The sequence below is a fragment of the Lissotriton helveticus genome, chromosome 5_1, assembly GCF_964261635.1.
Source record: "Lissotriton helveticus chromosome 5_1, aLisHel1.1, whole genome shotgun sequence".
NCBI lineage: Eukaryota > Metazoa > Chordata > Amphibia > Caudata > Salamandridae > Lissotriton > Lissotriton helveticus.
The window spans coordinates 2,067,446,099-2,067,470,943 of record NC_136065.1 but is presented as its reverse complement, the minus strand read 5'-3'; the positions used below and the strand labels follow the sequence as shown (position 1 = coordinate 2,067,470,943).

Here is a 24,845-nt window from a genome sequence, read left to right as displayed (position 1 = left end):
TACATGCACACTCACTTGCAGCCTAATGCATTCACACGCATGCACACACACCCATTCACAGCATGCACACACACACACTTTCACATACACACACACACATATAAAACATCAAAAAAGGAACTAACCAGTTGCAGCAGTTATCTCAGCTTCCAAGGTTCCTAGAGGATTGGAACTTTGGTCAGCCAAGGAGAGGAAGCTGTAGTCCCTACCTCATCAAAGAGTGTGGCGGGATTAGTAAGACTTTCTGACCCCACCTGGTTGGCAGAGGTATGCATCCTGTCCAAGCAGGAAACATAATCGCAGTCAGTGTAAGTCAGCTACACACCCTCCGTTAACTTGTGCTCACCCTCGTATAGTTTGGCACATAGCATTCAGGCTTAACTTAGAAGGCACTGTATAAAGCATTCGTGCAACACTTCAAACAGTGAAACAGTGAAATCACCAGACAGAAAAAGATACCACACCTGTTTAGAAAAATAAAGCTTAATCTAATGATCAAAACAAGACCAAAATGACAACAACCCGATAGGTAGAACCAATTAAACTGAAATGGAGTGTATAAAAGCATAAAGCAGCATCCACAGACATCTAGTATTGCTTGACCGGAATAAATCAAAATGTGCAGGCCAACCGCAATGGAGCGAGGGTTGGATAGAGAGAGTGACCTTGTCCTGCTGAAAAAATACCTTGTTGCGCCATCGATAGGCCCGATGCATGGAGCAGAGAAAGCAATGCGTCGTCATCGATCCAGCTGGATGTAGGCGATGCATCTGAGATGCCTTGTCGGCTAACTCAATTTTAGAAGGTGCGGTGATACCATTGTCATTTAGAAATGGGAATATAGTCAGCTTTTGAAAAAAGGAAAGGATAGCGAAGATCCTAATTCTTACCGCCCCATCACGTTATTAAATTCTACTATAAAATAATCACTAAAGTTTTAGCTAACCGTTTTCATAAGAATGCTTCGCATTTGATTCACCCTGACCAAAATGGTTTTATTGCTGGCAGGCAGCTAGGAACAAATACACACTATTAAATGGAAACATTGGACTTTTTTGAGACTTGGAGGATACCTGCTCTATTCCTCCTTTTAGATGCCGAAAAGGCATTTGACCTAGTTGTCTGGGAGACCCTATTTTTTATTCTGCAAAATGTTGGCATTCCTCCTAAAATTACGAGTTTGTCCAGAATTTATACTTAAATGCAGAAGCCAACATAATCATTAACTCCTCGGAGGTTGGCCAGGTCAAGGTTAAACTGGGGACTAGACAAGTGTGCCCTCTGTCTCCGGTACTATTTGCCTTTTTTATCGAGCCTTTAGCAATTGCAATTAGGAATAGTATTGATATCTGCCCTCCACTTCCAGCTATGGCGAAACTGAAACTATACTCCGACGATATCATGCTTATTATAAAGCCTGAGAAGGAGGTCCAAGCAAAAACGTTTGAGATCTTCGAGGAATTTGAGGTATTAGGTGGATACAAAATAAACAAAAAAAAGACAGAAATCATACAGTGTGGCGGAGCATGTATGGATTTACACCCCAATATTCTTTCTTGTTTAAATACAAAACCAAAGAGGTATCTTGGTGTGTATTTCTCAGCACAAATAGTTGATTTATACAATTTGAATTTCGCCCCACTTCTACGAAAAGTTCCGGATTTATTCCTCCGATAGAGCTCTCTTCCATTAACCATCTTGGGTAGGGTTGCTTTGATTAAAATGTCTGTCCTTCCACTATTCAATTTCCTCAGAGAATCTTCAGTGATAACACAAAAATGGGCCAATGCTGGATTCCGGGAAAATTTCTGATTTTTTGAGGAATTCTAGATGGTTGAGTATAGCTGAAATGTCTCATTTAATCATTAATGACTTCCTTCTTCTTGGGTCATATAATATTTTAGTAAGTTCCTGAGTAAACTTGATTTGGTCCAGATCAGTGAACGGTAATGCTTAGTATATGAATTATTAGAAGATACGGCATTTAAGAAACCTGGGGAATGGAAAAAGCGTTTAGCCTCCATCAGGGGTAGTGATCTGAAGGGGAAGGATATTACGAAATGGGCAAACCATGTGGGGATGGAAATCTCAGCGAGTATGTAGTCAGCAGTTAACAATCTCAATTATATTTTGTATTATCTAGAACTTAAATGCAGTATTTTAATAGGTTTGAATACTTGGCTAATAATACTTGGCTATGACCCAGACCTTCTTCTTTCAGACAAGCTTGTCAAACTATTATATATTGCAATGGCTGTAGCAAGATCACTTCTGCTTCAGAGATGGTGATCAGATCTCATACCATCTATATATGAATAGGTCCGAAAAATGAAGCTCATTTAAAAGAGTGAACAGGCCTATGCATCGCAAATTGAGGGACTTTTGAATTTTTAGGTATATGCTTAGGTACCCAAGGTTTAATCAATTGTCTAGTTTATATTTATGACTGGCAGTGGATACTGCTTTCTTTGTCCTTTGCAGTCTGGCTTAAATGTTTAGATTGTTTATCTCTATGGATTTCAGGATTTACTCCCTCTCGGTAAATCAGTGCTATTGAACAACTCTGTATTACAATCGACATATTTAATGAATTTTTATGGATATATTTATGGATAAAAAGAAATTGTTATATGGATCTCAATTTAAAAAAAAGGAATGTTTTGACCTGTAAAGAGGTTTAACATGCCAGGTCGATATGGCAGTTTTTAAACTGGACACAGAGGCTCTGCAATGACAGGCCTGAGACATATTTAAAGGGCTACTTAAGTGGATGGCACAAAAACTTCACCAAACCCACTAGTAGCATTTATTTTACTGGGGATGGGCACATGTAGTGCACTTTGTTAGGGACTTACAGGTACATTAAATATGCCAGTTGTGGTTAAGTTAATGTTACCATGTTTTTAGCAAAGAGCAAGTGCAATTTAACACTGGTTAGCAGTGGTAAATGCTCAAAATCCTAAAGCCAGCAAATATGGAGTCGGAAAAAAAGGAGGTAAAAGGCAAGAAAATCAGGGGAAACCACACCAAGGATGCAAGGTCTAACACCATCCCGCTCTGTGACGAGGTGTCACTGATAGACACTCAACCCTGGGCACTTCAGGTCTTAAAACCAAAGCAACCTGGTTTGAGGCTATCGGTGACTCTCCCCTCATCATAAAGGGAAGGTCTTCCAAGCACCTTACTAGGCGGAAGAGTTCATGCCCACAGGAGCTATGACATCTCAACACAGCAAAGTTCAGCTCAGGCAGCCAGGTGCCTACACATTCAGTGTGAGTACAGTACCAGGGTGCCTGACCTGAACATAAAGAGTGTCTGTCAGGCTAACATTTGGTCAGCCTGACAGACACTCTTCATGTCGGCCAAAAGGTGGGGAGCATGGCCGCTCTGCTCTTAAGGATGGGCAGATGCTGTAAATGAATCCTCTAAATCATTTGCCTGCAGCATGGATTTCTTCATTCGTCTGTCCTGGACTTTACCAGTTTTATTTTCAGTTTAGGCTATTTAATATGAAAACATTTCAACTAAGCAAATTCTAGTGAATTGTACCTTAGCCACAGCTAAAGGAGAAATGTCACCAGTCAACCTCCCAATAATTATCACATTGCCTAATGAACTTTATGATGATCAAGGAATCTCTGCAGACAACGACTGACACTATTACCATTCACTAAACCATCAACATTGTAAGGAAAGCATTTGTTTTACTTTAAAAACGCACAGTGACAAAATAAAGGTTCCCTCTTCAATCTGATGCCATTACTCAAGAAAGCATGCAGATCAGTCACTGACATCTTGCACAGTGTACTGTCATATGAAAAATGCCATATTGAAAATGGATGTTTGAATGTCATGCTAATTGATGTTTTAAAGGTTAAATATGGCTCAACACTGTAAAATATGTCTGCACTACTGATATGTGTGCACTGAACACCCAGTCCAAAATGTCTGACCAAAGCATGTGAGCTTTCCAGAGGGCTACCAGAGGCCCACTCACCTACGGCAATAAACAATGTGGGACATGCCTAAGTGCTATCAGCAAAAAGAAGTACAACTGCCATGGATGTTGAGGTAGCGGCATGCAGAGGGCCCATATCACTTCATAACCTATGAAATAACAAATAAGGAAAATATTATTACACTGTAATATTGTACTGTAACAATATTATCCTGAAAAATTGCCAATCACTGATGAAGACTCGAAGATGTGTAGCAGGACCTGGTTTGGTATTGGGTGCTCTCCTCTATAACAGTAGCCTGAATCAGTCACCATAAAGAATAGGTGCCCTAAGCTTCTCACACTGGATGTTTAAACACTGCTGACATTCTCCAGCTCCTTCACTGTGTTACTTTGATGTGGGAAACAAAGCAAAATCCAAGTACGTAAGAGTAATTAACATCCTCTGCAGTGCTATGAGTTAAAATGACTTGCTCTTTGCACATACTCTGTTAAATAAATGAATCGTCTTTATATTAACTAAATATAATGCTAGTACAATGTATGCATATATTGTTATGTTATGTTAAAAGAATTTGTACCGCGCTCGGTCACCAGAACGGTTTCATGGCGCTCAAAACAATTGCGGGGGGAAACAGTGCGGCAGAATAACTCAATAGGCTAGCTTCAAAAGATGGATCTTGAGTAATTTGCGAAAGCAGTCATACCGGGAACAGAGTCTAAGGGAGATAGGGAGGGAATTCCACAAGGTGGGGGCCAAGAAAGAAAAACACAATCCTCCATGCTTTTTACGTTTATACCTTGGGATCGACAGCAGGTTGTGGGAGATAGACCGGGGATCTCTAGAGGGGGTATAGCGCTGAAGACTAGATGTAATAAAAGCAGGAGCTTGGTCAATAAGGGCTTTAAAAACAATACAGCCAAGTTTGAACGAGCAGCGATAGGCCACAGGGAGCCAGTGCAATCTGTTCAACAGGGACGAGACATGTTGATGTTTGGACAGATGAAAAACCAGTCTTGCTGCCTGGTTTTGTACCAACTGCAACCGGTGGAGATGGTAGGCAGGAATTCCAACATAGAGGGAGTTGGCGTAGTCAATGCATGAGGTAACCAGAGCCATGATGACAAGAATGAGTGCCTCGGTGGTGAGGAACCTACGAATTTTGCATATCCTGCGCAGGTGGAAAAAACAGGATGATGTTACTGCATTAATTTGAGGCCTGATAGACAGGTTACTAGAGATGATTACACCTAGGCTCTTTACCGAATTGACAGGGCAGGGCGAGGGCCCAAGGGAGGGGGGCCAGAAGCTGGAATTCCAAGGGTTGGCTGGCCCACCCATCAACACCAACTCCGTCTTGTTAGGATTAAGCTTCAGCTGACTATAATGCATCCACTCCGAGATCACAAGCATGGTGCATTGAAAGTTGGTACAGGAAGAGGGGGAGGAGTCCACAGGAAAGATCAATTGAAGATCGTCCGCATAATTAAAAATAGTAACGGGAGTGTGACAGAGGGAAGCCAAGAGGGGTTGCAGATAGAGATTAAACAAAAGTGGCGAGAGAGCAGAGCCCTGAGGGACTCCACAGACTAAGGGGGAATAAGAGGCGGAAAAGGTGGACAAATGGACTGCCTGGGAGCGCTGATGCAGGAAGGATCTAATCCACGAGAGGGCCACACCCTGGATACCCGCGTTATTGACACGGTCGATCAAGATAGCATGATCGACCGTGTCAAAGGCAGCCGACAGGTCCAGTAATACAAGAGCCTGGGTGATATTCTTGTCGGCGCCTTGCCTCAGTACATCCATCACGGCCACAATAACAGCTTCGGTGGAGTGAGCTGGCCGGAAGCCAGCTTGCTGCTTCTCCAGAAAGGAAGAGCCCTCGATGAATGCACTGAGGCAGCGAGTGACGTGGGCCTCCAAGATTTTCCCCAAGTAGGGAAGAATGGAGATGGGTCGAAAGTTACTTAAGACCGAAGGGTCGGCACCTGGCTTTTTTAGTATGGGGACAACAACTGCCTGTTTAAAAGAATCTGGGACCTTACCAGTAGCAAGCGATTTGTTGAGCAATAACAAGGGGGGGTCTGGACAGGCCAAAAAAATATATTTAAGAATTTGAGGGGGACAACAATCATTAGGGGATCCAGAACTCACTGAGTGTAGCAATGAGGTGAACTTGGTCAGGGAGATGGGAGGGAAAGCATCCAATCGACAAGGGTTCATAGGGGGCAAAGGAGGGGGAATGGGGGATAAGGGGAGAGGGATGTTGTTTTTAGTGGAAGCAATTTTTTCAGAAAAATACGAATTCAGGGAATCGCATAGAGCTTGAGTAGGTAGAGGTTGGACAGTAACACGATCCGGCAGGGTGAGCTCCTCAACTATAGAAAAAATGTCCTTAGCCTTAGAGGCTGAGTCCATAATTTTCTGGGAGAAATAGGAGGTTTTGGCCAGTAAAATAGATTTTTTATACTGTTTCAGTGAGTCCACATACTCGGTTTTAGCTATGGGGTTGTAATTACGCCTCCATCGGCGCTCGGCTTGGCGGAGGGACAATTTGTCTGATTTCAATTGATCAGTGAACCAACTCTGAGCGTCGTGGGGACGTTTAGTTTTTATAATTTTTAGTGGGGCTACTTTATCACTGGCAGATACCAGCCATTGTTCCAGGAGACTGGCCTGGTCAGTCAGCGAGGTCTGGTCCCTAGGGGCTATAGAGGCCAAGATGAGGTTGAAATGCTTCCAATTACGGGCAGTAAAATTAATAATGGGAATGGGGCGAACGGGCAAAGTAAGGTTAATGGAAAATGAAATAAAGAAGTGATCAGACCATGAGCAAGGGTACACTAAAGGAGGAGAGATGTCAAGGGTAGTCGTCTATACTTGGTCGAGAATGTGACCTTTGCAAAGCGTGGCTACAGTGATATGCTGACTGCAATTCAAACCAAGTAAAAGGTCGGGGAAATCTTCAGAGGGATTACTCTCCCGGGGGTCAGTAGGCCAGTAATTTAAATCGCCAATAATGAGAATTTTGGCGGAGTTAACGACTAGCCTAGAAACCAAGTCGCCGAACTGTTGAGAGAAAAGGGGCATAGAGTCAGGAGGTCGGTAAACAAGGACGCAAACAAAAGAGAACCTAGGAGAGGAAAATTTAAAAGTGAGGCAGTCAGTTTTGGCAAGGGTAGAGGTTTCCAGGGTAGTAAACTTGTGCTGGGAGCGAATGATAGCTGCGACCCCCCCCTCCGGCTCTCCCGCCAGCCCTGTTAGATTGTAAAATATAGTAACCAGTGGGGATGGCCGCAAGGATATCCGCGGCAGAAACTTCCGTTAGCCAGGTTTCGGAGAGAAGAAGGATATCCACTTTATCATCGTCCAACAATTGAAATATCTCAAGCTGGTGTTTCACCAGCAAGCGAGTGTTAAGATATACTACCGCCAGAGATTGTGGCCCAGGGGACCCTACGCCAGGTAAGATGGTCGGAGAGACACCGTGAAGTGTCCGAATACTCGAATCAAAAGTACCTGGTAAGGGGCCCGGGGAGATGAAAATACCACACTTAAGCGCAGCACCAACTGCACGAGAGTGCAGGGGTCCAGGATGTTGGAGGGCAAGAAGGTCCGCGCGGGAGTAGGTAGTCAGTTGGGCATGACGCATGGCCGCTGGGCACGACCGGCCGCGGACGGGCGCAGACGGGCTTAACTTTGGCGCAACTTCGGCGCGAAGTCGGCGCGCCCGCTGCGCTCGTCCGCTGCGCTTCCGCCATGGCCCCATCTGAAATACCCCAAGGGGAGGAAACAGCTAGCACGCTAACCTGCGTGAGAGTGTGGCAGGCAGGAAGTGGTGTAGGGCGTGTTGCTCAGAAAGAGACCCTCCGCTCGATCGGCACACAGCCGCGGCGGAACAGGGTCAAGAGCAAAAGTGACAGCAGGTAAGTAGCATTTACACAGTTTAAAAATCACAACAAGTGTCTTAAAATCACACCAGCGCGATAACAAATGACCAGAAACACGGAGGAGGCTAGCGCTATGTGAGCTAGGAGCAGCCTGGATCGCCGCTCTTGTCTCGGTATTGCATACCCTAAAACTCTAACCCATCCTACATGGCTCATGCCAACTTGTCCTTCATGAACTGCAACCACTACAAAACCAACTTTGTCTAACCATGTAACACCACCCTTACATGTCTTACCTCTTATGGCCAGCCTCTTCCACATAGCTCAATAGTAGGTATGCCCTGCATGTGCCTAACATCTGACATGACCCTTACTTGAATGATATTCTGCGCAACACATCCTCATGCAAACAATACAGCACTCAACACAGCCTCCATCTGGATAGTAACACAGGCATGCATGAACCCCACAACACCATCAGCTAAGATGGAAGACCACTTTATTTGGCAAACCAAAAATCTGGTACAAGAAGTACACCTGCATGCCCACTCAGTCATGAATAACTCTTTTCAAGTTTGAAGTGAAGAGTACATTTGTTTTTTGAATGTGTATCCTCTGCTGTCCCCAAATGTAAATTCACGAGCTAGGCAGAGCCCCCACCGATTATATCATGCAGAGTACTGCTGCAGGAAGAATAACCCAAAATCATATTGACCAAGTAATCAAGTTCTCTAAGGCTTGTTTGCTGGGGAATCCTAGAACACAGAACTGCACAGGAAACAGGGCGGTCTGGTGGCTTAGAGAACTAATGCATCCACTGTAGAGGCCTGTGTTTGAACCCATGGTCACAGGTTGGAATCATGGCAGGTCCACTTCTCCTTCTGAGGTTAATAAAATGAGTACCCTTGAGTTTGGTAACAATAAACATCTGTTATTCAGCACCAAGATACCATTGGGTGAAAGTACGCTTTAGAAATGCACATGTTATTTTATGTTATATCAATGTGAATATCTTTCTTGCAAGACAGAGAATTGTGTGAAAAGCCAAGTCGTTAGTGTTAGGTAGGCACCTTACATAAAACCATATTACACCTTTATACACTCAAAAAAGTGCTATGACGGTCATCTCACTGGACTACTGCAATGGCCTTTTTGCAAACGCACAGATTCGGGTTGTCAACAAAATGCAAACTATACAAAATGCTGCGGCAAGACTGCTTTCCAAGACTCCTAAATTTAAACCGATTGCCCAAACGATCCGGAACTACCATTGGCTCACGATCAAAAACCGCATAAAATTTAAGACACTCTGCCTCGCATTCAAAGCACTGCACAAGCAAGGCCCACAGTTCCTTAGAGATCAGTTACCATTCTACTGCCCTTCTAGACAACTGAGATCCACAACATTGCATCAATTAGTAGTACCACGCACAAAGACAGTCTCTTGGGGGAGACAGACGGTTCTTGGTCACTTCAGCCCGACACTGGAACACCCTCCCATTGTCGATTAGGTCAACCCCCTCTCTCCTGCTATTTCATAAAAAGTTAAAGACCTGGTTGTTCAATCAGTAATCCATCGTATGAACCACCTCTGGAGAGTCATGTACTGAGTCTATAGCGCCGAGACGCCCACGGGCATTTGTTCGCGCTTCACAAATACCAAAAATAAATAAATAAATAAATCTCTGTGGTTTGTTCCAGCAGGTAAAGCGGAGTCCTCTCTGAAGGTGCTACAGGCCTCAAGTCAGAATGCGACAGAAGGTGGCATGGTTGTGTTGACGTGCTCCTTTGAGAACAAGGGTTGGTCACATATCAGGGCAACCTGGACTCAGAAAAAGAATCAAACCAAATCTGAAGATCTAAACATCGTAGGACACAACAAACGGTGGAAATTGTCCTCCCTGGAGCAGAACAAACTAGGGGAAGCCACCTTGACCATCTCGGATGTCAGAGTGAGTGACTCTGATGTCTACTACTGTGAAATCAGTATGACTGATGAAAATAAGGTGAACATCAGCCTCAAAGGAAAAGGGGACGGAACAAAGCTTTTGGTGATTGAGAAGCAAAGAGGAAAGAAACAAGGTGAGTCTCTCAAGACAATTTTCAAGCACTGCAGTCAATGGGCAGTTGCTTAAGTGTGGCTTTAAAAAGAATCTGAATACCACTTGGATATTGAGAGCATGGGCATTAATGGACATGAGCACCAGGCCTTGTGCATTGTTGTACTGAACAGTCATGACAAATTTAGAGTGATATCATTGCTCGTGTTAGTTGCCATTGACAACAGAGCCTCTCGACAAGAGGGAGCGTTTCCAATTGGGGCAGGTATATGCAGATGTGTGCACATGCAGGACTGTTTAGGTGCAATTTGACATATGTTCTGTAGGGGGCTCATAACCAGGCAATGCAGCTTTAGACCAATATTGCTAGTTTTCTTACTTCATCTAGTGTTTGCATATTTGCCCTAAGCGTGTTCTAGAGCGAGGCTATTCCACTGTGTGCATCGCAATGCAGGTGTCACAGAGGTAATCTGGTGCAGCCATTAGTGCAACTCACCCTCACACCGATCTTAGAGAAATATAAAATGTCCTTTCCTTGGAGAGGGTGTGTCAGCCACAAGCAATGATAAAGCCACATTCAGGGGATTTATTGCCATGTGCTCTCAATAGGCAGAACCTCAGAATAATAAATTGTATGTGTGTGTGTAAACCCTCCACTACAGAAAAGCACCCACATGGATGTATCCCAGTGGGCACCATAATGTAACTGAATATCTCTCCTGAGATTAGTGTGCGAGCCAGAGTATACAGAGTAAACTACCTGGATCAAACCACTAGCACAGGGGTCTCCTCTGCAGGGGAAAAGACACAGAGCATTGTCTCTGGAAGCTCACTCCAGAATCATAGATGTTGGAATTACTCTCAGAGCTTGTAGCCTTCCTTGGCAAGAAACTAAGAGAATCCAGAATCTGCAACCGCGGTGCGAAGTGAGGGAGTACACAGGTGAAACTCTCCCCCCAGCATGACCAACACACTGAACTCCGTATGAGGTGGCGTGACAAACAGGGGTAGTAATGTTAACATACCAGAAGTAGAAGGACATGTTCTGCAGCCAGCAGGACATTGAAGAGATCAAGATGGGGCAGTGTATGCGCCCAGATACATTGTCTGAAAGGTCAAGGTATTTATCTGGTCTCATAAGAGGAAAACCCATAATCAAGTGTTGTCCAAAACATTGGCAAATGTGAATAAGGGACTTACATTCTTCTTCCTTCCCCAACCCTGGCACACATCTCTCGGCGCCCTTTTTGTTCCCCAACAGCTTTCCATAGGCCTCACTTTTCTTGCGTATACACCTCACAGTGCACAAAAATTGTTGCATTCAATTGTATTGAATATAAGTCATTGAGTGTCTGAGTGACAATGGGTTGGGGGGCCTCTCTGCAGGAACTACCTATGCAGGTGCCCAGAGCTTAGCCGACCCTGCAACTCATCTGAGCTGGTATTAAAAGGAGTCCCTCAATAAGTGCTAGTCTATGATAATAGCTTCCAGGTCTCTCCTTCCACGTGGTCCCAGTCAATCCTCTTTCCTTTCTTATGTTTGTACACACTTCCTCTCTGCCTGGAATTTCAGCAATATATTGAAAATCTTTGAGTAAATTCAAATATTTCAGAATTCACCAGAAAATTTGCCAATTGTCCAAAATCAGTGGGGGAAATAGGAAATCTGTGTTTTATACCAAAAATCTTTACAGCATTGTTAGATTGTCCCCGGTCTTGGCAGCTGTCCTGACTTTTTAAGTTTAGGACAGTAAAGACATTGGGAAAAGCATTGAAATTCTGCATTTTTTCATTCTGAAACATAAACCAAAAACAGTAACTGTAAAAAAGAAATCAGTTAAAAAGTATTTACTAGCTGTCCAAATCCATTCAGCATGTTTAACAGAGGGATAATTACCATGTAGTGTAAGGGCTGTAGATAGATAGACAGATAGATAGATAGATAGATAGATAGATACATAGATAGATAGATAGATAGATAGATAGATAGATAGATAGATAGATAGATAGATAGATAGATAGATAGATAGATAGATAGATAGATAGATAGATATATAGATAAATCGATCGATCATGGGATAAATAGCAGAGATTCAATAAGCAATATAATAGTTAAATGCCTATAGAAGCTTCACATACAAGTGCACTAAAAGCACACAAGAAAGCGGTACAAGCAAGACACACAAATTGGTTTACAGATATAACTATAGTTCTCAATCAAAATACACTTCATTCTACGCATATTAAACATACATTTGCAATGCAATAGGTATCACATTCACGCGAGTTTGAGCTATTGACATTGTAAATGAAAAAGGGCCCGATTCACAAAAGAGAACTGAGACAAAATCCTAGTCGTAGAGTTAGGATTTTGCCTCAGTTAAACTTAAGTTTGTCTTAAGTTTACTGAGACAAAATCCTAACTTTGGTACTCCTAAATGCCTTCTGTGAATAGCGAAAGTCTTAAAGTTAGGATTTTGTCTCAGATTATTTTTGTGAATCGGACCCAATGCCTTTTATTTACGTTTTGGGTTTTAAAACATAAATAAAAGGCTTTGTCATTTACAATACTAATAGCTTAAACTCTCGCGAATGCAATACCTATTGCATTGCAATGAAGGGCCTTCTCGACAGCTTGTTAGATTGTAAATATCTGAAGTAGTGATAAATAGTGCAGTGAAGAATATATGTAAGAGTTGTAAATTACTCAGACACAAATTGTGAAGTGAGAGTTACATATGATCTGAACTATAAACACTAACAAAGCGCTCAAACACCTTTCGCTCTGTGATTAGACTTTCGTGGCTCAGGAGGAAGAGCGGGAGGGGGCTAATTCCTGCCCTCTCATTGATTTGAGTGTGCAGTGTGGCATTGAGTAATTTCATTGCTATCTTTGGCCTAATAAACAACACTCCAGCTGTAGTTGGGCCCTGGCTTCACCTCCTGGTGCAGGGCGGGCTGTGCTCTATGGCAGGAATGGAGGGAGGAAAGGATGGTCTCGGCTGCAGCTCCAGCTTCGTACAGTGCCCCTGCTATTACTAGTGAGCGAGAGGCACGATAGTATTGGTATTGGTGGTGGTGGTATTGGTGTTGGTGGTGGTGGTATTGGTGGTGGCAGTATTGGTATTGGTGGTGGGCAATTGATGGTGGTAGTATTGGTGGTGGTGGTTTTAGTGGTGGGGTATTGGTGGTGGTGGTGGTATTGGTACTGGTAGTGGTGGTAGTATTGATGGTGGTGGTGGTATTGGTGGTGGTGGTATTGGTGGTGGTGGCATTGGTGGTGGGGGTATTGGTTGTGGTGGTATTGGTGGTGGGGTATTGATGATGGTGGTATTGGTGGTAGTGATGGTATTGGTCGTGGGGTTTTGGTGGTGGTGGTGGTATTGTGGGTGATATTGGTGGTGGTGGTGGTAGTGGTATTGGTGGTGGTATTAGGGGTGGTAGTATTGGTGGTGGTATTCGTGGTGGTATTCGTGGTGGTGATATTGGTGGTAGTATTGGTGGTATTAGTGGTGGTGGTATGGGTGGTGATGGTGGCATTGTTATTGGTGGTATTTGTGGTGGTAGTATTAGTGGTGGTATTATTGGTAGGGGTGGTATTGATGGTGGTGGTATTCGTGGTGGTGATATTGGTGGTGGTATTGGTGGTATTAGTGGTGGTAGTGGTGGTGGTATGGGTGGTGATGGTGGTATTGTTGGTGGTATTTGTGGTGGTGGTGGTGTTGGTGGTTTTGGTATTGGTGGTGGTGGTATCGGTGGTGGTGTTGGTGGCATTTGTGGTGAGGGTATTGGTGGTGGTATTGGTGGTGATATTAGTGGTGGTGGAGATGGTGATATTGATGGTAGTGGTATTGGTGGTGGCGGTGGTATTGGTGATGGCATTGGTATTGGTGGTGGTGTTGGTATTGGTGTCGGTATTGGTGGTGGTGTTATTCGTGGTGGCGATATTGGTGGTGGTGGTGGCATTGGTGATGGTATTGGTGGTAGTGGTATCAGTGGTGGTGGTTATGGTGGTGGTGGTGGTGGTGGTGGTAGTAGTGGTAGTGGAGGTATTTGTGGTGGTTTTGTTTGTTTTTGTTTTTTGTTTTTATATGGGACTTTTATAGCGCAACGGCTACTCCAAAGGAGTGTCCCGGCGCTTTGTGCTCCAGACCTTGAAAGAGACTGGAAAACATAACAGTAAAAAACAGAAACCTAATAGAGGGAGGCACACTAACCAGACAACAGCCAAGTCTTTAGACCCTTCCTAAAGGCAAGCAAATTAGATGTAGCCCGCAGAGACAGTGGTAGGGAGTTCCATAGCTGAGGGGCAAGGAATCTGAAGGACCGACCGCCCAGCCGGGCCCTCTTGATACGTGGCACCACCACCAAAGCCAATGATTCCGATCTTAAGGATCGTGCAGGCCGGTAAAAATCCAGCCTCTTCTGGAGGTATTTTGCACCATTGGCATGCAGGGCTTTATGGGCTCAGGTCATAGCCTTAAACATTATCCTCTTCCGTATAGGAAGCCAATGGAGGGATAGAAGTAGATTTGAGGCACTAGTACGGCGATGCAGGCCAAAAATCGCTCGTGCTGCAGCGTTCTGAGTCACCTGCAAGCGCTGTAAGAGATATTCTGGCAGACCCAGATACAGCACATTTGCATAATCCAATCTGGATCCTATAAGTGCCTGAACGGTTATCCTCCGATGTTCCTCGGAAAGTAGGGGAAAGAACTTTCGAAGCATCCTGAGGATCCCGAAACACGTTCCTGTAAGAGTAGCCACCTGGGATTTGAGCGAAAGCTCATTGTCAATTTTTACTCCCAGGTTCTTAGCCCATTTAGATGACTGAGCTGGGGGGAACATGTCAGCGGGCCACCAACCATGCCAATCTGGTTCCGATGGGCATCCGAAGAAAAGTATCTCGGATTTATCCGAGTTACACTTGAGGCTGTTTCGTTAAAGCCAATTAAAAACAGCCCCAAGGCACTCACGGATACTTTCCCCATTGAAGTCTTCACCCTTGTGACAGGTAAACAGAAGCTGGGTGTCGTCAGCATACGAGACGATCCGGGCCCCAAAGGACTCCCCCAGTGCCGCCAGAGGGGTCATGAGGATGTTAAATAGAGTAGGGCTCAATACTGAGCCCTGAGGAACTCCGACTCCCAATGGCGGCATCTCGGCAGATCCAGATGGGACCCAGATCGTCTGTCGGCGGTTGGCTAGGAAGGAACAAAACCAGTTGAGCACCGTCCCCCCAAGACCGATGTCATGTAGCCTAGTGAGGAGATCCTCATGGGGGACGGTGTCAAACGCCGCCGACAGGTCTAACATGACTAGCATCACCCTGCCTCCGGTGTCCAGCACCTCCTTCACAGTCTCAGAGACTTCCAGGAGCACCGTCTCGGTGCTTAGGTTCGATCGAAAGCCCGATTGGGATTCATGGAGCAGCTCGTTTGACTCCAGGAAGTTGGAGAGCACGCTGTGAACGTGTTTTGGTATTGGACGTGGCATTGGCGGTGGTTATATTGGTGGTTCGTGGTGGTTTTGGTGGTGGTTGTATTGGGGTGGTGTTGGTGGTGTTGGTATTGGTGGTGGTGGTATTGATGGTGGTGATGGTATTGGTGGTTGTATTGGTGGTGGTATTAGTGGTTGTATTGGTGGTGTTGATGGTGGTGGTATTGGTATTGATGGTGGTGGTACTGGTGGTGGTGGTGGTATTGGTGGTGGTGTTGTTGTTAATAATCATGACCCCTGAATGAGTGGTGCGCGGGATGCTGCATACCACGATCGGGGGAGCTGCTAAACGTTACCGGAGGAACAGGAACCATCGGCGCAGACACGTGGTCCCCTGGAGGGAGCAATACTTCCAGCTAGTGAGGCGGGGACGCAATAAAACGGCCTAGTGTGATCAAAGGGCAGCGGGAGCAATTTCAGTACCGGACAACTAGACCAGGGATAGAAAACGGTAGTGAACCGAAACCCTGCCTGATCGTGCCCGACCCTAAAATGGCAGCCGGCACTCAGCATAAAATTGACTAAACGAGGGGGAATTCAAAGTAAGTGTCTCGGCAATGTAAAACACCTCAGCCCAGCAAGAAAGATGCAAGGAAGAAGGGGTTCTGTGCCCTCCCCACAGTCCAACAAGCACTGACAGCGCTCAGCAGTGGGCAACACCACAACCAGAAGAACCTACAAATCTTCACAACTGAGCAGAACCAACACATTGTGCTGCTCTGTGGATTGGACCCGTCACAAAAACTTGCATTACCGCCACAGCCTGCTACAGCCTTCAGAACTGTCGCTGTGCAGCACATCCTCAACGGAGGCCTGAGCAGCCCATGTCGATGTCTGCCTTGACGATGACGAGAGACTTCACATCGCAGCCTCACAATCAATACATAGACCCGACAGCGTGACGGATTCTTGATGCCAGACTTCACATTGCATGCCTTCTTCGACTGGATCATTGACGATGATGCAGGACCGTACACCACACGTTAGCAGCATATCGGAACCACTGCATCAATTCAGCTGTGCAACACATCTTCGACATGGATCAGCGCAACGCTCTTCAAACCAGGATTTAAGGTCTTCTGGTCTTGTTTTTATGATAAATTACTCTATTATTACAAATTGGTCTGGGATCACTTTTGGCCATCCTAAAAGCACTGAAGTCCGGGTCCCCAGTTGATCCTTGCCCAGCTAGGGTTTTGAGTGGTGTGGCAGAAGTTATTGCTCCTATAGTGACTGACTTGGTCAATGAGTCCTTACAAACAGGCGTGGTACCTCTTCAGTGGAAACAAGCAAAACTTCTCCCACTGATCAAAAAACCTTCAGCGGATCCTCTGATTATCTCCAATTACAGGCCCATTTCCTGCTCCCTGCTCTAGCCAAGGTCTGTGAGAAGGCTGCCTTTCGGCAGCTAGAGAAGTTTGTAGAATCATCTGGGGCTCTACATCCGGCCCAGTCCGGATTCCGCTCCTCCTTTAGTACTGAGACCGCGCTCGTGGAAGTCACCGAGGCCATTAGGGAATGTCTGGATGGGGGCGGCAGAGCGGCTCTAATTTTATTGGACCTCTCTGCCGCGTTTGACACGGTACCCCACGCCCAGCTTCTCGCTAGGCTAGAGGATATTGGCATCACGGGCGCGGCCCTCAGCTGGGTTAAATCTTTCCTCACAGACAGGTTCCAACAAGTATGGCTGCCCCCCTACCACTCATCAAATAGCAGGGTTGATACAGGAGTTCCTCAAGGGTCGACTTTAAGTCCCCTGCTTTTTAATGTTTATTTGACCCCTCTTGTCTGTTTGGCCGAGAGCTTGGGTGCAAAAATAATGGCTTATGCCGACGACACCCAACTTCTCATCACTTGGGACAAGAACAATCTATGTACCGACGGAGTCCGGCAGTGCTTGTCCTCAGTTTTTGCCTGGCTTGCCCAGGCTTGCCTCAAATGCAATGAGGACAAGTCAGAGATACTTCTGTAAGGCCATTTTCCGGTGGCTTTTAAGGAATCCATTAGGCCCAGTGGATTGCCATGCCCCAACGGGGACTGTGGGGTTGCAAAAAATTTAGGGATCTGGTTCAGAGCTGATTTATGCTTCCGGGAACAAATCACGCGGTTGGCGGGTACTTGTTTTGGTACCCTAACCACTCTCTGGAAGTTTTTTCCCCTTCTTCCCCAAGCGGCAAAAGAAACAGTAGCCAGAGCTCTTATTCTCTCGCCTCTGGACTACGCGAACGCCCTTTACATCGGTGCGCCTGACTTTTTGATTCGCAAATTACAAGTGGTCCAGAACGCGGCAGTGAGGCTCCTCTTTGACATTCCAAGGAGACTCAGCGTACGCAAGAGCTCAGGGAGATACATTGGCTTCCAGTAGCTCAGAGAGTACGCTTTAAGACCCTGGTATTGGCCTTCAAAGCCTTACATGGCCCGTGCCCTTCCTACCTAAGGGACAGATTTGTTTTTTACCAACCATCCCGTCAGCTGCGATCAGCCGCCCTTAGACATTTGGTTATTCCCAGATTTAAGAGCGTTCGTCTAGGGGGTCAATCTCTGACGGTTAGAGCTGCTCAGATGTGGAACAACCTTCCCGACGTACTTAGGCACACGTCAAACCTCACAAGCTTTAAAAAACATCTGAAAACACACTTATTTAGGCAAGCCTTGTTGTTTCCCTGTTTCCTTTAGCTGATACCGCGATCCTCTCTCGCGCCAGGACAGTTTCAACTAGCAGTGCGCGTTATAAGCAACTATATAACATAACATAACTTTTGGGGCATGTTTTCACTTTGTTACTGTTTTAAGTGTTTTACCAATACTTTACACATCGCATCTGATTTAAATCTAGCTTCCCAAGGGCTGAACTCAGGTTAATTTAGGGTTGCTTTTGACTTCACCATGAGAAGATTTGTGGTTGCTGCTTGACCAGGGCACACACCCCAGTGAACCAACAATCTAATTTCTTACAGTGTTGTAACAGTGACCATAAGATTACTGCTCATACCTGATGCCATATAGGCTCCTCTAGATGCATGCTTCAGCCTCATGCCACTGGATGGACTTGTCTGCCACTTAAAGACTACTTCTGAAGGTAAAATCCCAGGCCTGCATTTATGCCCTTCTTTTATTTGCCAGCATGTACTTGTGCTCAGCATCACCTGAGCCTTAGGTCTTGCTAGTGTCCTTCGAACGAACATCATAATATTTGGGAATTTGCATCCCATCCCAATCATTTTAATAATGGTGTTTATCGTAATTGTTACTTGTGGGATCAGTGGAAACTATTTTTGATAGGTTTTTATAGTTTTGCAGTTTCTGGTTAACATGTTTATTTTTGATTATTAAAATATATTTTTTTACCTTTAACATTTTTACGTTGCTATTTGAAACATTTCCACCTCACACCACTTGTACACATCTACAGAGTAGCATGTATCTTCTGCTAAGCTACTAAATGGTGAGATATTGGTTTATTCATGACCATGACACGGTTTTGCTGGAGCTCAAATGCCTCACCCAGTCTGTAGCATGTCAGTCTCATATCCTGCAAAGTCTGCTATCAACAGTCCATAGCTGACTTTTGCCAGCACCCGTAGTATATTAAATTGAGTGAATTGTTTTCATATGAATATATGCTATTCAGTACTAGTGATAAGCTGATCTATGGCTTAAGGTGTTGTTAGACACTCTCTCGCCACCAGCCGAACACCCCAGAGCAATGTATGTTGCCTCACAATATATTGGAATTCCAATATTCGTTGATAGGGTAGATCTAGTCGGGGGGTGCAAATGAGTTGCACAGAACAAAATGTCCTAAGTTTATGATTCATAGATTTGAACAGTCTGTTAAATGACTGAGGCAGTATGACTTAGCTTAAACTTGGGAGATAGTAAACAACTGGGGAAAGAAAGCATTCCAGTAAAACCCCATGCAGCCTACAGTGGAAGTTGGACACAACTGGTGAGGTGGAAGGGAAGCCAACCAACTACCTGCTTCCACTGATGGATCTCACCAGTGATGTAGCAAGAATGCCATGGGCCCTAATACAAGCATGGACAATTGTGTCCTGTACCCTCAGTTAGTGAAGACAGACACAACTAAGGTGCAAAGGGCCACTCACACTATTGGCTGTGGTACAACTGCAGAACTAATTATAGCTGCATGCCTCCCAGGAAGCTTCCAACTCTCCCCGTACCACTGATGTATTACTTGCTTAGCTCCAATAAAAACTACCATCACCTTCACATCTTCCTCTTCCATTTTCATAAAAATCTGTCCCTTCCAACTTGAGACTGAATGCACGTTCCCTCTCAAGCTCCTTTACTTAAACTCTTAACGCTCCCTGCTTCGGGCTCCTAATTCCCATCTTCCATCTGTCTCTCATCTGTCCTTATCTTAGCCTATCTCTTTTATCCCACAATTACATGGTTTTTACTCTCACGTTCTCCTCTTCCCCAGTGCTTAATTTGAGCCGGTGGTTTACGGAGCTTGGCAGCGGCACTTAACTGTCAACACCCTAGCACGTGTGACAGTCTGTCACTAGGTGGTGCTGTCTGGGTAATTTAGAGATGACCTCAACAATAGTTAATCGTTAATTCAATATGCATTAGAAAGGAGTGTTCCCTTCCACACAAGCTATTCTTCGGGGATTGCAATAGTCCGAATTGTCACACTTATATGTGATGGTTAGTAGTTGTGTTGCTATTTTCATTGGTCGCATGGTAGGGGCAATTTGTGGTGCAAGCTGCAGTGGCCTCCTGACGAGATCCCTGGCACTTATTGCTTTACAAATTAAGCACTGCTGTCCCACTCCTTTTTCCACATTCTCCAAGAGACTCTACTCCAGTGTCGTCTGTTTCCTATTGTGTGCAAATTATGACCCCACGTGTCACCCCAGTGGTGGGCGTCGCTTCTGGCATAATGCCGCCAAGCTATGGAATCCTCTTCCCCTCTGCATCCGCCTTAGGCCAAATTACCTGACCTTTCGAAAATTATTAAAAACGCATTTGTTTCCCTAACTTTGCCCGGAGTATGAAGTTGCACCGCTGTTAGCGCTGAGATGCCTCCGGGTAACCACTCGCTCTAGAAATGTTGCTTCATTCATTCATTCCTGCCCATCACCACCCTCATCTACTTCAGTACATATTCCCATTTCTTCTCTCACTGTAGTTCTTTGATATTTTATTGAATACTCAATACTTCTGCTCCATTTTTCAGCCTTATTATATCATTTAGTTCTTGTCTCTCATCCCATTTTTTCAGCACCCTCTCTCCCACATCACTCTTGCCAATGTTGTCACTCATGCTGTCACTCTGTGCCTGATTCCGAGTAGCAGGCTAACTCTGCATGCAGAATTAACGTCAACATGCGCTAACACCCCATCAGTACTGTGCAGTTTCAAGTTAATACTCCTGCAATGGGGAATAACTGAGCTGACCTTCTCTGGTAAGATTAAGACTCTGCTCTAAGCAGGTGGTAAATGTCAGCTTGGTTCTGTGAAAGAATGGGGGGTAGGGTTGGAAGGGATGGGGTATGAGGGAAAAAGGTGCCCCAGCAGAGTGTGAAGTGCATCAGTGCGCCCCCTTGCTGAAAAGAAATGTTCACTAGAGACAGGCAATTTTATCAGCTGGTTTGTTCCTGATGGCAAAATTGGATACAGTGTTGCTGTAGCCAATAAAACTACGGATGTTGGAGCACTGGCCCTCTTTTGATGATTTGGCTCACCACAATTCAACTTTTTACCTCCATAATTCTTTTACTTCAGCTATTTTAATCACTTGCTTTTAGGCTTCTTCCTTTTAGTTTTAGGTTCTTAAATATATACAGAGCAGGTTCTATTTTAGTTATAGTCTCCATTTTAGTTAGCCTGTCCAGTTTGTTTATCTTTGGTCCCAAATACAGCCAAGGTAATGGAGGGCACCATCTTAAACCCTGTAGGCTGACATCTGTGTCAATGGAGACTGCAGTTCTTCCTCAAATTATGCAGAATCATCAACATCTCTGCTTTTTAACACAGATGTCATCTGTGCCTATCTTTCCAAGAACTATGAAAGTCTCAAGTCATTCAGATATATACCTCAACATAATCCATAGTGTGACATCAGTCTGGGACAGGTGCCTTTTTCAAGAACAAATACAGACATATAGCCAAAATAGTATAGCCTGAATTGATGTCCTATCACCTTATATGTCCATTAGGAAACGCCTGTGAAGCACACCTGATGCTCATAATCTATGTCAAACATTCGTCAATTTATGTCAGAAATCCCGATCTCTGATAAGATTCAGGGGCAAATTTATCAAAGGATTGCGTCACCCTTGCACCACATAACGGGATGCAACACCTTGCGTTGCCCTGTGTGGCATGGTAAATGTGGAGTAACGCATGCAGTGCAAATAGTTGTGTTGAGTTACTCTGCCCTGGTGAGACATTTCATGGGTGGAGTATGGGTGTTCCCACGTACCACCCATGGATTTTGGCGCATTCTCATATTTACCATTACTGGTACACCTGGCAATGTGTAAAATATTCGCATTTTACCACCAACGTTGGTGGTAACCCATTCACAAATGGGAAGGGGTACCTAAGGGACCCCTCTGTGAATGTTGGTGAACTTTTGTTTTTGTTGTATTTTTTAAACGAATCCCGTTTTTCTTTAAGGAAAACAGACTGCATAAAAAAAAGCTTTATTAAAAAGCAATCACAGACATGGTGGTCTGCTGTCTCCAACAGGTCACAATTCCTGTGATTGTAGCAATTCCCAATGAATCGCAAACCAAGACCTACCTCATGAATATTAATGAGGTAGATCTATTTGCGACCCATGGGGAATCGCAAAATCTGTCAAAGGCACATTAATACATGGGTGTTTGCAATTACCAAATATCCCTAAATGACTTAAGAATACACTAAAGAGTCATTGTAAAACAGCACCAGGTGAAGTTGGCTCAAGGAAAAGTGCTCGGGTTGTGCTTACAGAGCAGTCCATAACCGAAGAGGTTCAGTCACACAGTTGCAGAGTGGGGCTCAGAACAACTTCACAGGTCTTCAAAGAATAAAGAGCTGAAAGCGGCTCTCGGAAAATTTAATTTTTCAGATGGCAGCAAAGAAAGCCACATTTCCAGCTATCATTAAAGATGTTTCAGAGGCCATCAAAATTCTGGCAATAGATGGACTGCTTGGCTAGATACATTTTATGATTTCATTGATGAACTTGAAGAGACTGATAACAAAAATATTAGTATCTCAAAAATCTTGCTGGTGAGGGTGTAAAAGAAGTCATAAAGACAATGCCTCAAATTGACAAAGAAAAAACATACCGAAGATTAAAGAAATCTCAAGTTCAATCTAATACCAGCATTGATCATGAAAAATACCTTTTCAGTCAAGAACGCCAAAAAGGTGGTGAAACAATTGATGAATTTCTGGAGAGACTCGATACACTCAGCAAAGACTGTAAGTTCAATTAATTCAAAGACAAAGAAGCTATGCATCTTAGAGTTACTGATATATGCTTGTCAGATACACAAAGCCGACGAATGCTGAGAGAAACTCCTAGTTTGGAGCGAGTGTTGATGGCTGCCAGACCTGTGGGTCAAGGTGCTTACATGGAGGCTGGAGGTGCCCCGAGTGAATCAGTCATGAGTATAAAACGTAAGCCAAAGACTCACTGGCGGTCACCACAATGAAGAGGTGGTGGGGGGTGGAGGGGCCACTGCGAGGAGCGTGGGAGGGGGTATCATGGGGGTTAATAATTAAAGAAAAACAACACCTACCTAAAGCTGCCAGCCGCATCGCTCCTCGCACCTCAGTGTTTTGCTGCTTACGGGTCCCAGCAGACACTGGGACAGCAGCAGAGACTCCCTGTGTAATTCCCACACTACTCTCATGCTATGAGAGCAGCGCAGGGATTGGCCTGAGCGGTCTGCTTTGACTGTCCGCTCTCAGGACAGGGAGTCTGTGCTGTTTCTCCAACCTGGCTGTTCAATACAGCCCAGTTGGGGAAACCTAAGTCCGCATTGTGTTTGGCCGGCCCTAGATGGCCGGCCAAACATACATGCGCACATATAAGTGCACAAACCTGTCCTCTCCCCCCTCCCATGGCCCGGCCCCTCCCTGCACACGCTAGCTCAGAAGCGGCATATGAAAAATAAAACGATTATAGTATATTGTTGTATTTTTCACCTGCTGGCTCTGAGCCAGTGGAGCAACGCTCCTCCTCCAATGCGGAGGAGCATCCCTACAAAGACTGAAGGATATAAAGTGATGTCTACACGTAAAAAGAAATTGTTTTAGATGTGGATTTTTGTTTCCACACGAAGGTGAATGTCCTGCCACTGACACTTGACAGATATGTAAAAGCTGTGGGAAAGAGAACCATTTTGTGACGGTTTGTAAAGCTAAGGAAAAAGCAAGTGCACCATGGTGTAAAGACAAAATGGCCACCAGAGTTTTCCAGCAGCAACATTTGACGCACACCCACAGGCTCAAGCAGCGACATCAGTTGAGGCAAATTGACACTTAAGGAAGTCAATAGTCATCTAATACATGGTCAAACAGTTCTTCTGCCTCTATATTTATTGAAAGTGAGGAAAATAGTTGTTCCATGTTGATGTTTATCTCAGAGAAATGTGTGCATGTCAGACTGGCTGAATGTGAGGAAAAATGTCCGTCAAAGAAAAGTCAATATGCCAAAGCACCAAAGTCATGCACACTGTGTCCACAATTTCATACTAAATAAATGATTGCGGTAGAGGTAAGATTGGAGGCAAGATGGTGGCGGTCTGGACAGCCTTGTGAGCAGGTCACTCACTCTCTCCTGCTAAGACCTGCTCTTGTTGTGATTTTGGAACACCAGTTTGTGAGGGAAACAATTAGTTAAAATGGAGTTAAAATGGAGTTAAAATGGAGAAATAGACATTGTCTACATTTCTTACCTGTCTGTTGTTCGGCTGGATGATTTGGAGTGCGTGGCTGTTGCTGTGGGGAGTCCCATTCCCATATTGTCTGGCGTCACCGAGCTCAAACAACTTGGCAACTGTATCTCTTCTTCGGGCTACATCGGCAGAGGAGACTCTGATAATGCCGCCGAAGACAAGCAGCAGCAGGGGCGTTAGAGGTCGCGGCATCTCGACCGGCACAGATAACTCTGGAAAGTTAGTAACTACTGGTGCTGTTGGTGCCGCTGATGGAGAAAGTGCTGAAGCCACAAAACGTCGCTCTGTGGCTGAGCTCTGGTGATCAGGCAAAGCTGGGCAAGAACGGAACCGCGACTTGTTGTATGCAAACTGTACCGGCTTATCTCCCTCAGTAAATACAAATGACTTAGCTCTTTTGGTGCGAGTGGAAACAGCAGAGCCAGCTGCCCTGAATCATGATGTCAGTACTGGTGGGGACGCGGCTGCTGCTCGTGAGATCCCGACTCAGGGGTGTGGGGGGAAGCA

General features: G+C 44.9%; 1 protein-coding gene across 1 annotated transcript in view; it reads left to right on the top strand.

Moving 5' to 3' along the window:
- Positions 1-24,845, top strand: part of LOC144753984 (uncharacterized) — a 73,160-nt gene that overhangs the window by 5,724 nt on the left and 42,591 nt on the right. Inside the window, exon 2 of the mRNA XM_078641506.1 lies at positions 9,554-9,934. Within this exon, the coding sequence (XP_078497632.1) occupies positions 9,554-9,934 (381 nt within the window). The remainder of the gene's footprint in view (positions 1-9,553; positions 9,935-24,845) is intronic.